Raw genomic sequence first — 16,897 nt, forward strand, 5'->3', positions numbered from 1 at the left:
AGAATATCATGGAAAAGTTTATTTATGTCAGTAATTCAATTAAAAAAGTGAAAATAGCACATTTTATAGATCCATTACATACAGAATGAAACATTTCATGTCTTCAATTATTTAATTTCTTCTAATTATAATGATTATGGCTCACATTTAATGAATACCTAAAATTCAGTGTCTCAAAAAACTGTTAATATTACAAAACACCAACTTTAAAAACTATGTTTAATATGGAAATGTTGGCCTCTGAAAAGTATGTCCATCTGTAGAACTCAATACTTGGTTGGGGCTATTTGACTTGAACTTCTGGAAATGCCAAGTATCGATATTTAGATTTCCGATGTCCGGCAGGTATTCTGTGTTTTTGCTGGGGTTTTTTCGGACAGGAGATCCTGGTATCATATGAAACTAAGATCTTGGGAATCTATAGGCACCATGTGTCAGGATATTGTGTCGGGTAGTTGTGGAAATAATGCTGCAAAGTTCAGCTTTTTTATGTTTCATTTAAAAAAACTCCAGAGCAGTGAAGCTTAAAGTTTTTATAAAGCTTGATAAAATGCTGCAGTTGTTGTCGTCCATACATGTTTGATATCAGTTCAGTTAGGTTTGACTGAATACTTTGTTGGTCAGTCTCTGGGTTTGACTCTCATTGTGGAGAAATAAAAGACTGAAGTGAGATAAATAGACTGAGAATTTTCTCTTATTTGACAAAAAAAGTCTTGACTGAATTTAATTTTGTGGACGCAGAATGCAGTTAAACAGTTAGATCGCAATATATTGTGTCGCAATACTCACCATATCGCACAATGCTTAAAATCGCAATATCGTATCGTGATCTGTTCTTATACCCCTTATAATAAACTGTGTATATATTTTTTTATTTTGGTATTTTGATAATTACCAAAATCATTAAGAAATAAATGGAAAATGGCTACATATCAGCTCTTAAATTATCAGCTTATCAGCTATATGTCCCTTTAGTTGTACAAGGCATTAAAATTAACAAGAAATTGAAAAACAATGGTCTAATATTTTTTTCCATGACTGTATATAAGTATAAAATATTTCAGATCACTATTAACCCATAAGAACCCAGACCCAGTGATCCTTAAAGATGGACCACATAGAACACATTTCTGATGTTTTTTCAAAAATTCTACCCTTAAATGTCAAAGATCTGTGATGTGACATATATGTTACAATGGGCGTTTATGGTATTTATGTTTAGAATATTTCTTATTTTAAAATTAAAAAAACTAGACATATTTTGTGCTTACAGAAACACAAATTTGCATTTTCTTTGCATCTCCACAACATGTATTAAAATTGTGACATTAATAGTGCTGTTAAACAATAAATTATTTTTTCAGATTTGTTTTTAAGTAACAAAATAATAATTCAATAAAAAATAAAAACAAATAACCATTTGCCTTTTTGTTTGTATCGCCATGACAAATCAAAATTGTGACTTTAATTTGTGAAGGAAATATGGTCAGAACAAGTTAAATGCAATACAGGACACTAACGGATTAGAGTTATAAAATGGGTTTAGCCTGTCTCCAGTCACACACATATTTTGGAGAAGTCACTTCTTGTCACAGTCACATGACCACCACACCAGGGTGTTGAGTATACGTCGCTTAGGGATTTAATGAGTTAAAGTGAAGCATAAAGCTGAATATGGGAGATTATAGAAGATTTAAAGTGTTTGTTACACGGGTGTCACCATGGGTTATGGGTTAAAGCTTACATAGTTACAAGACTACAAGACATTGAGTCAGACACTAAATGTGTCCCCTCTATAAAACACAGATGTTCGACAATCAAATATTCCACATGATAATACTCTTGTTTAGTATGGAGAATTATTATTTTCCTAGTAAAAGTTAGAGGTGGATTCAAGAGTCGCCCTGCAGCTGCTGCACAACAGTTTCTCTCTGCATAATTAAAACTTTCAGAAAAATGAAACCAAACCATAGGAATTATATTTGTTTCATCTTTATTGCAATGCCCAGCAAGGCAGAGATGAAAAGTACATCAAGAATATTTACAGCTTTTATCATAAACACATTTGATGATAAAAAAAACATATGAAGAGTGCATGAATAACATAAACAGTCCAAGTGATGTCAGAGTCCGTACTGAGCCATGTTAGTCCACCTCCTCGATGGTGGGCCCCTGGGAGCCGGCCTGTCGTGCCTGCTGACCACAGCTGCCAGCAGACGTTCCTCCCTGGTACAACTTGCTGATGATGGGCGCACACACGGCCTCCAGCTCTTTCTGCTTGTGCTGGAACTCGTCTTTCTCGGCCAGCTGGTTGTTCTCCAGCCAGCTGATGGTCTCGTCGCACTTCTCCACCAGCTTCTTCTGCTCCTCCTCACTCAGTTTGCCCTTCAGGGTGTCGTCCTGCACGCTGCTCTTCACGTTGAAGGCGTAGGACTCCAAGGAGTTCTTGGCGGAGATGGTCTCCCTCTGACGGTCGTCCTCAGCTTTGTATCTGTCGGCGTCCTGCACCATCCTCTCGATCTCCTCTTTGCTCAGCCGGCCCTTATCGTTGGTGATGGTGATCTTGTTCTCTTTGCCGGTGCTTTTGTCCACCGCGGACACGTTCAAAATGCCGTTGGCGTCCACGTCGAAGGTGACCTCGATCTGCGGGACCCCTCGTGGAGCGGGGGGGATTCCCGCCAGCTCAAACTTGCCCAGCAGGTTGTTGTCCTTGGTCATGGCGCGCTCCCCTTCATAGACCTGGATGAGGACCCCGGGCTGGTTGTCAGAATAGGTGGTGAAGGTCTGGGTCTGTTTAGTGGGGATGGTGGTGTTGCGTTTAATCAGGGACGTCATGACCCCTCCAGCTGTCTCCAGACCTAGGGACAGAGGCGCCACATCCAGCAGAAGCAGGTCCTGAACGTTGCCCGAGGTGTCGCCTGAGAGAATGGCGGCCTGGACGGCAGCGCCGTAAGCCACCGCCTCGTCCGGGTTGATGCTCTTGTTCAGCTCCCTGCCGTTGAAGAAATCCTGCAGCAGTTTCTGGATTTTGGGGATCCGAGTGGAGCCCCCCACCAGGACGATATCGTGGATCTGCGCCTTGTCCATTTTGCCGTCCCTCAGGGCTTTCTCCACAGGCTCCAATGTCCCCCTGAACAGGTCGGAGCACATCTCCTCGAATCGAGCCCTGGTGATGGAGGTGTAGAAGTCGACACCCTCGAACAGAGAATCGATCTCGAGGCTGGCCTGGGAGCTGGAGGACAGGGTCCTCTTGGCCCTCTCACAAGCCGTGCGCAGCCTCCTCAGGGCTCTCTTGTTCTGGCTGATGTCCTTCTTGTGTTTCCTCTTGAACTCCTCCACAAAGTGGTTGACCATGCGGTTGTCAAAATCTTCCCCGCCCAGGTGAGTGTCTCCAGCCGTGGCTTTGACCTCAAAGATGCCGTCCTCGATGGTCAGGATGGACACGTCGAAGGTGCCTCCGCCCAGGTCAAAGATCAGGACGTTGCGTTCTCCTGACTTGCCTCTGTCCAGACCGTACGCGATGGCGGCCGCTGTGGGCTCGTTGATGATCCTCAGGACGTTCAGTCCTGCGATGACGCCGGCATCTTTGGTCGCCTGTCGCTGGGAGTCGTTGAAGTATGCCGGGACCGTGACGACGGCGTTGGACACCTTTTGGCCGAGGTAGGCCTCGGCGATCTCCTTCATCTTCACCAGGATCATGGAGGAAATCTCCTCGGGGTAGAAGGATTTGTCCTCGCCTTTGTGTTCCACTTGGATTTTGGGCTTCCCTCCGTCTCCAACCACCTTGAAGGGCCAGTGCTTCATGTCCGCCTGCACCACTGAATCATCGATCTTTCTCCCGATCAGTCTCTTGGCATCAAACACGGTGTTGCTGGGGTTCAAAGCCACCTGGTTCTTGGCCGCGTCCCCGATGAGCCTCTCGGTGTCGGTGAACGCCACATAGCTGGGCGTAGTCCTGTTGCCCTGGTCGTTGGCGATGATTTCTACTTTTCCATGCTGGAAGACCCCCACACAGGAGTAGGTGGTGCCCAGGTCGATGCCGATCGCCACACCTTTAGCTTTAGACATCTTGGCTGTTTTTAGTTTGTGTCCTGAAGATGAAATGACAAAGAAAGGTAAACACCAACTCAATACATTCCCATCCTATATTATCTATTTAATGTTTTATTTGATATAATGACTTGTTATCAGTGGTCTTTGTCTCATTGCCAAGCAACTGGTAAATTATTTTAATGCAGAAATCTTTCAAATATGTAAATGCTTTTGCCTAAATTATTTTAAATTACTTTGACAGGAATGTATCGTTTTTTTAATTAGTTTGACAGAAATGTATAATAATCTTTCCATAAAATAAAACACTTGGAAGCGGTATTTATCTAAAACATTACAACGTGTGTTCATATAGTTAGTTAGCAATCTTTATTTGATACAGGTACAAAGCAACAACATGTGCATTACAAAGCTGTTCTTTAACCCTCCTGTTATGTTACTTTTAACAGCAATGTTTAATTATCCAAAAATTCAATTTGACCAAATTTAAGAGGAGGGTTAAAAAAGTAATCGTACAACATTCATCGTAGTCCATAAAACATTCTTTTTCTCAGGTATTTGATAAAATGGTCTCTCAGTATGAAAAAACTCCCCATTGCAAAGTTTATATCACTGTTACATGATCGCAGCCAAAAACTGTCCGTTTTTTAAGTGACTTTGTTGGTAACGGCGGTCAATTGTAATTCGTATTCTTAATTTCCAGTGACATTTTAGTTTAAAACAACAGATGATTTATTAGGCTACATGGCTATTAAAAAAAACGAAAACTAAAACTATGTCACTGTACATCAGCCGAAGCTTTAAATTGCCAGTATTTCTAAGGGAGTTTAGTGAAACGTTTACTCATTGTGAGAAAAATCCCAACCACGGTCAATTTTATAATTCGTATTTTTCATGTCAAATAACATTTTACTTTGAAAACAACATATAATCTATTCCATAGGCTAGCTGTTTTTCTTTCAATAAACACCTCAAATTTTTAAGTCTAGAGGAAAACTACATGGCACTGAACATCAGCCGAAGCCTTAAATTGGCAGTTTTTCTAAGAGAGTTTGGTGAAACGCCCATAAAAACTTTTGAACTTTAAAATAATTAATTGTCAGCAGCGTACTTACCCTGTTTAAAAGCTGGGAATACAGAGAGAATAGAAGAGAAGATGCTGTCTCTGTTCTGCGATGCTGGTCCTCTCCTCGGAGTCTGAATGTTAGTCTGAATGTCTGAGACTCCACCGCCGTTATTTTATACTTTCTCTCTTCCTTCTCGTCTCTCCTCGGCCCTTCTCGAGCTTTCCTCCGCTCACTCTCTGGACCAATCACAGAGCTCAGCGCTGACGCTCGGCGCGATGACGTCACCTGGAAGCGTGTCTGCCAGAACTTTCTCCAAGCTTCTGGTGGAGCGGAGAAGCTGGTGGAGAAAAGTCTGCCTTTTAAAAACAATAAACACAGTAAACTACAAATCCGACGACACCAACTGTGTATATTGATACACTGAACAGAAAAGTTTATCTAATTAAATATATTAACACAATCTCATACATGTGAGAACACGTTAACCAAAATAAAACACTCATGTTTGTAATTTTCGGCTTAAATCAACATTATGTGCTTTATTAACAAGATTTCTTCAATGCCGAAATTTTAAGAAGATTATAGTGATTAATCCTAATAAGTGATAAGTGCTTTACGAGACAGTCCATTAACCAGAAGACCGAAAACGTCTAAAATTGAACGTTTTTCAGGCTGAGTACGCTCGAGAAAACACCCCGTAACAACATTTTATCCAACACTTCATTAAACAAATATGTACGGGCTGAGCAGAAAATCCATGTAACAAACCCGGAACCATTAAGTTATAAATTAATACACAAACCAACCAAAAATCAATCAACATTTGAATACTAATGTTTGTAATTATCAGCATAAATGTACATTATGTGTTTGATTAACAAGATAAGTTCAAATGCCAATGTTTTTAGAATGAGTTAATAATTCATCACGACCAGTAGGATGTGTTTTACAAAATTGTACTTTAACCAGTTGACCAAAGAAAATAAAATTGAGAGTTTTTCAGTTGGGGCATTGGTGCAAGTTTGTTTTTGTATGAGAAAATAAACCAGAACAATTTTGTCCAACAGTTATCTCAACATAAGATAAACTACTCTAGAGTATCATTCATTCATTCATTCATTCATTCATTCATTCATTCATAATAGGGTCATTTGAGGGATAAAGATGCTTTTATTCCTCAAATTCTTTATTCCTCAAACAACTCTGTTATTATAACATAAAGGAAATGAAGCGGGTGTTGAATGTATAAACAAGACTGTATTCATCTGTTAACGTTGCTTTCCTAAATTTTTCTAATAAGTTAATTAAACACAGATTCATGTAATGCATTATGTAATCAAGAGTGGAATATGAAAGGTCTTCAAACAAGGTATGTTTTCTGTGACAGTGTTATTCTTGATTTGTCCACCAGATGACACTAAAGCGCATTTTGAAATCAACAAAATTAAGACCAATGAAGAATAAAATGAGGGAATCTCAGTGAGTTTTTATTTTTTTGCAGAATAAAGATAATTATTATTAAAGTCTGAAGTATCATCAAACTTTGTTAAAAAAGATTTTTGTTTTTACAATTGTAATATGAAAAACTAATTATTAATTAATTAAAAATAATTAATGTCAGTAATCAAACTGGGGAAGATTCATGACGATATTGATAAGTTAACATTTTCACACCTGTAGAGTCATGTTTTTATTTTTTATTTTTACTGCATTATTATTATTATTATTATTATTTTCTTTTGATTTTATTGACAAAATGAAACTATTGTGAACCTGGATTTATTAAATGTTCACATTCTAATTTCTGTGCAAGAAATATATGCAAATTAGTACAAATATATTAATATGATAAATAATTTTCATTATATACACAACATCTGAAAAATTGTGATATAAAATAATGCCTCAATGTAAAATATGAAACTGGGGAAATATCCTATTGATATTAGATAAAATGTGTACAGTGAACCCTATTTGTCTGTATTAGGTGTTGTGCCTCCACATAATAAAATGTGGTCAACATATTTTAAAAAAAGGGGGGGGGGGGGGGGGGGAGACATGAAACAAGCCTTTGAGCCTTTTTTTGCAGATTATATATAATTAAAATGTACAATTGTAAAATAAAAAACAATTGTCTTAATGTCAGTAATCAAACTGGGGAAGATTCATGGTAATGTTAAGTAGTTAACATTTTTATACCTGTAGTGTCTTGTTCATTTTTTCAATTAAATTAAATTATTATTATTATTATTATTATTAGGGCCACGGGGCAATCTCACCAAACACTGGTCCCATACATCAATAGCTGTATGGGACCAGTGCTGATTTTGTTACACATATATGCATATATATATACATATATATTTTATTTTGGTATTTTGATAATTACCAAAATCATTACGAAATGAATGGAAAATGGTTACATATCAGCTCTTAAATTAAACTCTTATCAGCTATATGTCCCTTTAGTTGTACCAGGCATTAAAATTAACAAGAAATTGAAGAAAACAATGGTCTAATATTTTTTTCAATTACTGTTTATACGTATAAAATACTTCAGATCACTATTAAAGCTTACATAGTTACAAGACTACAAGACATTGAGTCAGACACTAAATGTGTCCCCTCTATAAAACACAGATGTTCGACAATCAAATATTCCACATGATAATACTCTTGTTTAGTATGGAGAATTATTATTTTCCTAGTAAAAGTTAGAGGTGGATTCAAGAGTCGCCCTGCAGCTGCTGCACAACAGTTTCTCTCAGCATAATTAAAACTTTCAGAAAAATGAAACCAAACCATAGGAATTATATTTGTTTCATCTTTATTGCAATGCCCAGCAAGGCAGAGATGAAAAGTACATCAAGAATATTTACAGCTTTTATCATAAACACATTTGTTGATAAAAAAACATATGAAGAGTGCATGAATAACATAAACAGTCCAAGTGATGTCAGAGTCCGTACTGAGCCATGTTAGTCCACCTCCTCGATGGTGGGCCCCTGGGAGCCGGCCTGTCGTGCCTGCTGACCACAGCTGCCAGCAGACGTTCCTCCCTGGTACAACTTGCTGATGATGGGCGCACACACGGCCTCCAGCTCTTTCTGCTTGTGCTGGAACTCGTCTTTCTCGGCCAGCTGGTTGTTCTCCAGCCAGCTGATGGTCTCGTCGCACTTCTCCACCAGCTTCTTCTGCTCCTCCTCACTCAGTTTGCCCTTCAGGGTGTCGTCCTGCACGCTGCTCTTCACGTTGAAGGCGTAGGACTCCAAGGAGTTCTTGGCGGAGATGGTCTCCCTCTGACGGTCGTCCTCAGCTTTGTATCTGTCGGCGTCCTGCACCATCCTCTCGATCTCCTCTTTGCTCAGCCGGCCCTTATCGTTGGTGATGGTGATCTTGTTCTCTTTGCCGGTGCTTTTGTCCACCGCGGACACGTTCAAAATGCCGTTGGCGTCCACGTCGAAGGTGACCTCGATCTGCGGGACCCCTCGTGGAGCGGGGGGGATTCCCGCCAGCTCAAACTTGCCCAGCAGGTTGTTGTCCTTGGTCATGGCGCGCTCCCCTTCATAGACCTGGATGAGGACCCCGGGCTGGTTGTCAGAATAGGTGGTGAAGGTCTGGGTCTGTTTAGTGGGGATGGTGGTGTTGCGTTTAATCAGGGACGTCATGACCCCTCCAGCTGTCTCCAGACCTAGGGACAGAGGCGCCACATCCAGCAGAAGCAGGTCCTGAACGTTGCCCGAGGTGTCGCCTGAGAGAATGGCGGCCTGGACGGCAGCGCCGTAAGCCACCGCCTCGTCCGGGTTGATGCTCTTGTTCAGCTCCCTGCCGTTGAAGAAATCCTGCAGCAGTTTCTGGATTTTGGGGATCCGAGTGGACCCCCCCACCAGGACGATATCGTGGATCTGCGCCTTGTCCATTTTGCCGTCCCTCAGGGCTTTCTCCACAGGCTCCAATGTCCCCCTGAACAGGTCGGAGCACATCTCCTCGAATCGAGCCCTGGTGATGGAGGTGTAGAAGTCGACACCCTCGAACAGAGAATCGATCTCGAGGCTGGCCTGGGAGCTGGAGGACAGGGTCCTCTTGGCCCTCTCACAAGCCGTGCGCAGCCTCCTCAGGGCTCTCTTGTTCTGGCTGATGTCCTTCTTGTGTTTCCTCTTGAACTCCTCCACAAAGTGGTTGACCATGCGGTTGTCAAAATCTTCCCCGCCCAGGTGAGTGTCTCCAGCCGTGGCTTTGACCTCAAAGATGCCGTCCTCGATGGTCAGGATGGACACGTCGAAGGTGCCTCCGCCCAGGTCAAAGATCAGGACGTTGCGTTCTCCTGACTTGCCTCTGTCCAGACCGTACGCGATGGCGGCCGCTGTGGGCTCGTTGATGATCCTCAGGACGTTCAGTCCTGCGATGACGCCGGCATCTTTGGTCGCCTGCCGCTGGGAGTCGTTGAAGTATGCCGGGACCGTGACGACGGCGTTGGACACCTTTTGGCCGAGGTAGGCCTCGGCGATCTCCTTCATCTTCACCAGGATCATGGAGGAAATCTCCTCGGGGTAGAAGGATTTGTCCTCGCCTTTGTGTTCCACTTGGATTTTGGGCTTCCCTCCGTCTCCAACCACCTTGAAGGGCCAGTGCTTCATGTCCGCCTGCACCACTGAATCATCGATCTTTCTCCCGATCAGTCTCTTGGCATCAAACACGGTGTTGCTGGGGTTCAAAGCCACCTGGTTCTTGGCCGCGTCCCCGATGAGCCTTTCGTTGTCGGTGAACGCCACATAGCTGGGCGTAGTCCTGTTGCCCTGGTCGTTGGCGATGATTTCTACTTTTCCATGCTGGAAGACCCCCACACAGGAGTAGGTGGTGCCCAGGTCGATGCCGATCGCCACACCTTTAGCTTTAGACATCTTGGCTGTTTTTAGTTTGTGTCCTGAAGATGAAATGACAAAGAAAGGTAAACACCAACTCAATACATTCCCATCCTATATTATCTATTTAATGTTTTATTTGATATAATGACTTGTTATCAGTGGTCTTTGTCTCATTGCCAAGCAACTGGTAAATTATTTTAATGCAGAAATCTTTCAAATATGTAAATTCTTTTGCCTAAATTATTTTTAAATTACTTTGACAGGAATGTATCATTTTTTTAATTAGTTTGACAGGAATGTATGATAATCTTTCCATAAAATAAAACACCTAGAAGCAGTATTTATCTAAAACATTACAACGTGTGTTCATTTAGTTAGTTAGCAATCTTTATGTGATACAGGTACAAAGCAACAACATATGCATTACAAAGCTGTTCTTTAACCCTCCTGTTATGTTACTTTTTCCAGTAACAGCAATGTTTAATTATCCAAAAGTGTCAGAAACAAAGAAATCCCAATAAACATTGTTTATATTTAATTAATAACTCCATGATTAACCATTTCAATCAATATGTAGTACATTGGTGTTCTTTGCCTCCCACAGATCAGGTTCAATGACGACAATTCACTCGTTTTTTCATTAAAAAATGCATGTTAAACATTTTTTTATGTACATTTAAAAGACATATATAAAATACAATGGTTTCACATATTGATTTTTATTTTTTATTTTAGATTTTATTTTTTATGACGAAATACTTCTATTTAAACCATAGATTTAAACTTTGAAATGGGTCAATTTGACCAAATTTAAGAGTAGGGTTAAAAAAAGTAATCGTAGGCTACAACATTTATCGTAGTCCATAAAATATTTTTTTTCTCAGGCATTTGATAAAATGTTCTCTCAGTATGAAAAAACTCCCCATTGCAAAGTTTATATCACTGTTACATGATCGCAGCCAAAAATGGTCAGTTTTTAAGGGACTTTGGTGGTAACGGCGGTCAATTGTAATTCGTATTCTTCATTTCTAATGACATTTTAGTTTAAAACAACAGATGATTTATTACATGGCTATTTAAAAAAACAAAAACCTCAAATTTTTAAGTCTAGAGGAAAACTATGGCACTGAACATCAGCCGAAGCCTTAAATTGGCAGTTTTTCTAAGAGAGTTTGGTGAAACGCCCATAAAAACTTACATTTAAATTGCAGAATTAAATGTCAGCAGCGTACTTACCCTGTTTAAAAGCTGAGAATACAGAGAGAATAGAAGAGAAGATGCTGTCTCTGTTCTGCGATGCTGGTCCTCTCCTCGGAGTCTGAATGTTAGTCTGAATGTCTGAGACTCCACCGCCGTTATTTTATACTTTCTCTCTTCCTTCTCGTCTCTCCTCGGCCCTTCTCGAGCTTTCCTCCGCTCACTCTCTGGACCAATCACAGAGCTCAGCGCTGACGCTCGGCGCGATGACGTCACCTGGAAGCGTGTCTGCCAGAACTTTCTCCAAGCTTCTGGTGGAGCGGAGAAGCTGGTGGAGAAAGTCTGCCTTTTAAAAACAATAAACACAGTAAACTACAAATCCGACGACACCAACTGTGTACATATTGATACACTGAACAGAAAAGTTCATCTAATTAAATATATTAACACAATCTCATACATGTGAGAACACGTTAACCAAAATAAAACACTAATGTTTGTAATTTTCGGCTTAAATCAACCTTATGTGCTTTATTAACAAGATTTCTTCACTGCCGACATTTTAAGAAGATTATAGTGATTAATCCTAATAAGTGATAAGTGCTTCACGAGACAGTACATTAACCAGAACACCGAAAACGTCTAAAGTTGAACGTTTTTCAGGCTGAGTACGCTCGAGAAAACACCCCGTAACAACATTTTATCCAACACTTCATTAAACAAATATGTACGGGCTGAGCAGAAAATCCATGTAACAAACCCGGAACCATTAAGTTATAAATTAATACACAAACCAACCAAAAATGAATCAACGTTTGAATGTTTGTAATTACCGCTTAAATGTACATTATGTGTTTGATTGACAAGATAAGTTCAAATGCCAATGTTTTTAGAATGAGTTAATAATTCATCACGATCAGTAAGATGTGTTTTACAAAACTGTACTTTAACCAGTTGACAAAAAAAACTAAAATTGAGAGTTGTTCAGTTGGGGCATTGGTGCAAGTTTGTTTTTGTATGAGAAAATAAACCAGAACAATTTTGTCCAACAGTTATCTCAACATAAGATAAACTACTCTAGAGTATCATTCATTCATTCATTCATTCATTCATTCATTCATAATAGGGTCATTTGAGGGATAAAGATGCTTTTATTCCTCAAACTCTTTATTCCTCAAACAACTCTGTTATTTTAACAAAAAGGAAATGAAGCAGGTGTTGATTGTATAAACAAGGCTGTATTCATCTGTTAACGTTGCTTTCCTAAACTTTTCTAATAAGTTAATTAAACACAGATTCATGTAATGCATTATGTAATCAAGAGTGGAATATGAAAGGTCTTCAAACAAGGTATGTTTTCTGTGACAGTGTTATTCTTGATTTGTCCACCAGATGACACCAAAGCACATTTTCAAATCAACAAAATTAAGACCAATGAAGAATAAAATGAGGGAATCTCAGAGAGTTTTTATTTTTTGCTGAATAAAGATAATTATTATTAAAGTCTGAAGTATCATCAAACTTTGTTAAAAAAAAGATGTTTTTTTTTTACAATTGTAATATGAAAAACGAATTATTAATTAATTAATAATAATTAATGTCAGTAATCAAACTGGGGAAGATTCATGGTAATGTTAAGTAGTTAACACTTTTATACCTGTAGTGTCTTGTTCATTTTTTCAATTAAATTAAATTATTATTATTATTATTATTATTATTATTATCATCATCATTATTAGGGCCACAGGGCAATCGCACCGAGCCCTATTGTTATACTGTGGATTTTTTCTTCTTCCTCTTCCGGACACAATTTAGTCCCGCTACTAGTTGCAGGACAAATTATATATCAAAACGTGTGGTTTGATTGGGATCGGTTTGCTATTACTTTTCTCTACGGAATACGAATTTATCGCGAAAAACTGAATGGGACGGCCGAAAAAATGAGCGAAAAAGAACAATAATTGGAGATTTTCAAACGTCTACTTCTCCGGCATAATCTCACGTAGAGACTACATTTAAACTTTAAACAGTAGACACAAGTCTTGTGTATCGGTGTATTAATCCACGTTTCGATAGGTCATATAGTTTTTTATCAATCCCTGTTCAATGTGTTCAATGACCATGATCATTTTTGGAGAAATTCTGAGATTATAATGGGTGTGTATTGCATGGAATGTTCGTGTCACAGTGTGTGACATCATCGCCAGAGTGTAGAGGGAGAGAAAATATTGTCAAAAAATAAATTTGAAAACTGTGCTCCAGGCCGCAAATTCCACTCTACAGAAATAATTTATACATAGAAACATAGGAAAATTAGTCTTCTCACTGACAATCCTCTGGTAAAGCTGTCAGAGTTATAGTTTGGGAGTAAGACGCACAGATGCGCCACCAACACGCACCAACAGCCTCATTGACAGCCATATTAAAACGCAGGAAGATTTCTGTAGAAAAGTATATTTAACAGTTTTTCAGATCGCTCTTACAAAGCTATTTTTTCATTTTTCTTTAAAAAAAACCCCATATGTAGACGTTCAGGAAGAACTCAGGATGCTCAAAGTGAGTCGGATCAATGATAGGTATTATGGTTTTGCCAAAAATGCTTTCAGTTCGAGGCCAGAAAATCCAGTCTGTCCACCTCTGGCTGCTGTCACTGTTCCGGTACATTGGCAGTCAGTGGCAGTTCATTTTGTTGATTGCTCTGCTCTGATTGCCTTTGATGTGATTACAGTTACAGATACACGCACGCACGCACACACACACATGCGCATAAGCGAGCACACTCCTCCAGATACACATGCTTAAGACAACGGATAAGACATCGCTCTGGTGAGGGAGCTGATATAAGGACTGACCATGGAGGACAGCAGAGTCAGAGAGAGCCTGCAGCGTCATCATCCTCTCCCCAAAAAGTGGAGTCTCCATCAGCCCCAAGAGCCCAACGAGGGGAGTCTCACCGAGTCCCGGCAGGAGACACCCAACCCTTACCCCACCCAGATCCCACCCAGACCCCAATCCTCACCCCCCCAGACCCCACCCAGCCCCCAACTCTCTCCATGGACTCCCCACTTCTGGATTTCACAGATAGGATGAAGAGCCTTGTCAATATTGGAATCCAGCTAACACCACGCCAAAATCCCTTATTTACCCCCCTTAACCTCCCACATCCAGCCCCTCCCACTCCACCACCTCGGAAACAACGATCAACCAAAAATCACCGCTCTCCCCCACCCCCTCTGAATCACCATACCTGTGAATCTCTGAATGACCCTATCTGTGAGTCTAACTGATATGTGCCGTGTCCAGGCTCTGATATCAATATCAAGATTGCTCTGTTCCAGCAAAAGTCAGGGCCCCATGGAGTACAGTCAGCTTTATCAATCCCTGTGATAATAGGTAACAGAAAAGGGATCAAACTGGTGAGAAAAATAAAAAGAGTTCAATTAAATCTGCCAATCTACTGAGTATAGCATGTCATCCTCGAAACTCACCGCCGTCTCCTGTTAAGGATTTACATTTAGCTCTTTTAAATATCAGATCTCTGGTTGGCAAATCTTTCTTAATCAATGATTTTATTAATAAGCTCAGCCTTGATTTCATGTTTTTAACTGAAACTTGGTTAGGTCAGGATAATAGTGCAGCAGTTCTTATTGAGTCAACCCCCCAAATTTTAGTTTATTCAGTGAAGCAAGAATGCATAAAAGAGGAGGTGGAGTTGCCACCCTGTTCAAGGACAGCTTCCAATGCAAGAACATGTCTGATGGTCAGTTTGACTCCTTTGAATATGTTGCCATTCAGTTAAAATCCCCCTATAGAGCAATCTATTTGACCATCTACAGACCCCCCAAATATGATGCAAGGTTTTTTGGTGACTTTGCCAAACTACTGTCTATTGCGTGCATGGATTTTGACTGTGTTGTTTTAGTAGGTGATTTTAACATTCATGTTGATAATCCTAAAGATGGTGTGATAAAGAACTTTTAAATATTCTGGATGACTTTGGGCTTTCTCAGCATGTCACAGACCCAACACATAACAGAGGACACATATTAGATCTAATTATTACCAAAGGTCTTAAGGTCAACCTCTCTGAGGTTGTGGTGAACGATGTTGCTCTTTCTGATCACTACTGTGTTTTGTTTAAAATGACCACCCTTGCCAATCCTACAAAAGGTGAAGCAGAGGTAATCAGGAAGCGCTATATAAATGAAAACACTTGTGCATTATTCACCCCGGATTTTACACCATCACCAACCCTGCACTCAGCTCTAGTTGATGACCTTGTTAACAGTTTTAGTTCCAATATTATGACTGTTATCGACTCTATCGCCCCAATTAAGACCAAATTTCTGTCAGGAAGGAAAAAGTCACCCTGGAGAAACGCCACACTGGTTAAAGCACAGAAAAAAGTATGTAGGCAAGCAGAACGCAGGTGGCGAAAAAACAAACTCCAGGTATATTACGACATTTATAAAGAGGGTCTTCGTAACTATAATCAGGAACTGAAGAATGCAAGGCAGTCATATTTTTCAGAGATTATCGGTATAGAAACAGATATAATGCCCGCACACTTTTTTCTGTAGTAGACAGACTGACAAATCCCACAGCATCAGTCCCTCCTGAACTGCTGTGTAACAAGTCATGCAATGACTTTGCAGCCTTTTTCACAAACAAAATATTACAGATAAGACAAGCAGTGTGCAGCTCCAGCTCAGGAATGATAACACTGGTGCCTTCCCATCCTCTAGTCAAGCTAGGACATTTAGCCTCCTAGATTACACAACACTAACGGAAACGGTTTCAAAATTAAAGCTAAAAGAGATTGTACTTATCAAAGTCTTAAATGATATTCATCTGAACACTGATGCAGGCAAATCCTCTGTTCTGGTGTTACTGGATCTCAGTGCTGCATTTGACACAGTTGATCATAACATACTATTCAGCAGACTGGAACAGTGGGCGGGGCTCACCGGCACTGTGCTACAATGGTTCAAATCTTACTTACGAGATAGGGACTTTTTTTAGTCAATTGGAAACCATGAGTCTGAGCGAACTAACATCACATGTGGGGTTCCTCAAGGGTCCATTCTCGGGCTGCTTTTATTCAACATCTATATGCTACCACTAGCTCAGATTATGGAACATCACAACATCTCCTATCATACTTGACACACACCTCTACATTTCAGTGTCCTCACATGACTACAGTCCCTTACTCGCATTGAGTAACTGTATTCATCAAATCAATGAGTGGATGTGCCAGAACTTTCTCCAGCTAAATGCAGAGAAGACAGAGGTGATCATTTTCGGCCCTAAAAATGAAAGATCTAAGATCAGTGCTCACCTTGGCTCTATGTCATTGACAGCTACAAATCAAGCCAGAAATCTTGGTGTAATTATTGACTCAGACCTGAACTTCAACAGCCATCTGAAGCTTATCACTAAATCTGCCTATTACCTCCTGAAAAACATAGCTAGAACCAAGGGGTTTCTGTCCAAACAAGACATGGAAAAACTTATCCATGCATTTATTTTTAGTAGGTTGGATTATTGCAATGCAACCAGAGTCCTCACAAACACGAGGAAACTGGACCAAATTACACCGGTCCTTGAATCAATACACTGGCTTCCTGTGAGTCAGAGGATACATTTTAAAATCTTACTGCTGGTCTACAAAGCACTGAATGGTCTCGGACCAAATTACATGCTTGTTCCGCTACC

General features: G+C 40.2%; 2 protein-coding genes across 2 annotated transcripts; both read right to left on the reverse strand.

The window, feature by feature from the left end:
* Positions 1 to 1,799: 1,799 nt before the first annotated feature.
* Positions 1,800 to 5,300, reverse strand: LOC131982991 (heat shock 70 kDa protein 1). The gene is made up of 2 exons (XM_059347577.1): positions 5,166 to 5,300; positions 1,800 to 4,091 (listed from the first exon to the last, which is right to left on the reverse strand). Exon 2 carries the CDS (start codon positions 4,066 to 4,068, stop codon positions 2,146 to 2,148), a length of 1,923 nt encoding a protein of 640 aa, XP_059203560.1. The 5' UTR covers positions 4,069 to 4,091; positions 5,166 to 5,300; the 3' UTR covers positions 1,800 to 2,145.
* A 2,627-nt stretch (positions 5,301 to 7,927) lies between these two features.
* On the reverse strand, positions 7,928 to 11,334 carry LOC131982994 (heat shock 70 kDa protein 1-like). The gene is made up of 2 exons (XM_059347579.1): positions 11,219 to 11,334; positions 7,928 to 10,041 (listed from the first exon to the last, which is right to left on the reverse strand). Exon 2 carries the CDS (start codon positions 10,016 to 10,018, stop codon positions 8,096 to 8,098), a length of 1,923 nt encoding a protein of 640 aa, XP_059203562.1. The 5' UTR covers positions 10,019 to 10,041; positions 11,219 to 11,334; the 3' UTR covers positions 7,928 to 8,095.
* Positions 11,335 to 16,897: the final 5,563 nt, after the last annotated feature.

The sequence above is a fragment of the Centropristis striata genome, chromosome 13, assembly GCF_030273125.1.
Source record: "Centropristis striata isolate RG_2023a ecotype Rhode Island chromosome 13, C.striata_1.0, whole genome shotgun sequence".
Classification (NCBI taxonomy): Eukaryota; Metazoa; Chordata; class Actinopteri; order Perciformes; family Serranidae; genus Centropristis; species Centropristis striata.

Coding starts and splice junctions, on each gene's coding strand:
- LOC131982991 (XM_059347577.1), bottom strand. CDS start 4,068: ATGTCTAAAGCTAAAGGTGTGGCGATCGGCATCGACCTGGGCACCACC.
- LOC131982994 (XM_059347579.1), bottom strand. CDS start 10,018: ATGTCTAAAGCTAAAGGTGTGGCGATCGGCATCGACCTGGGCACCACC.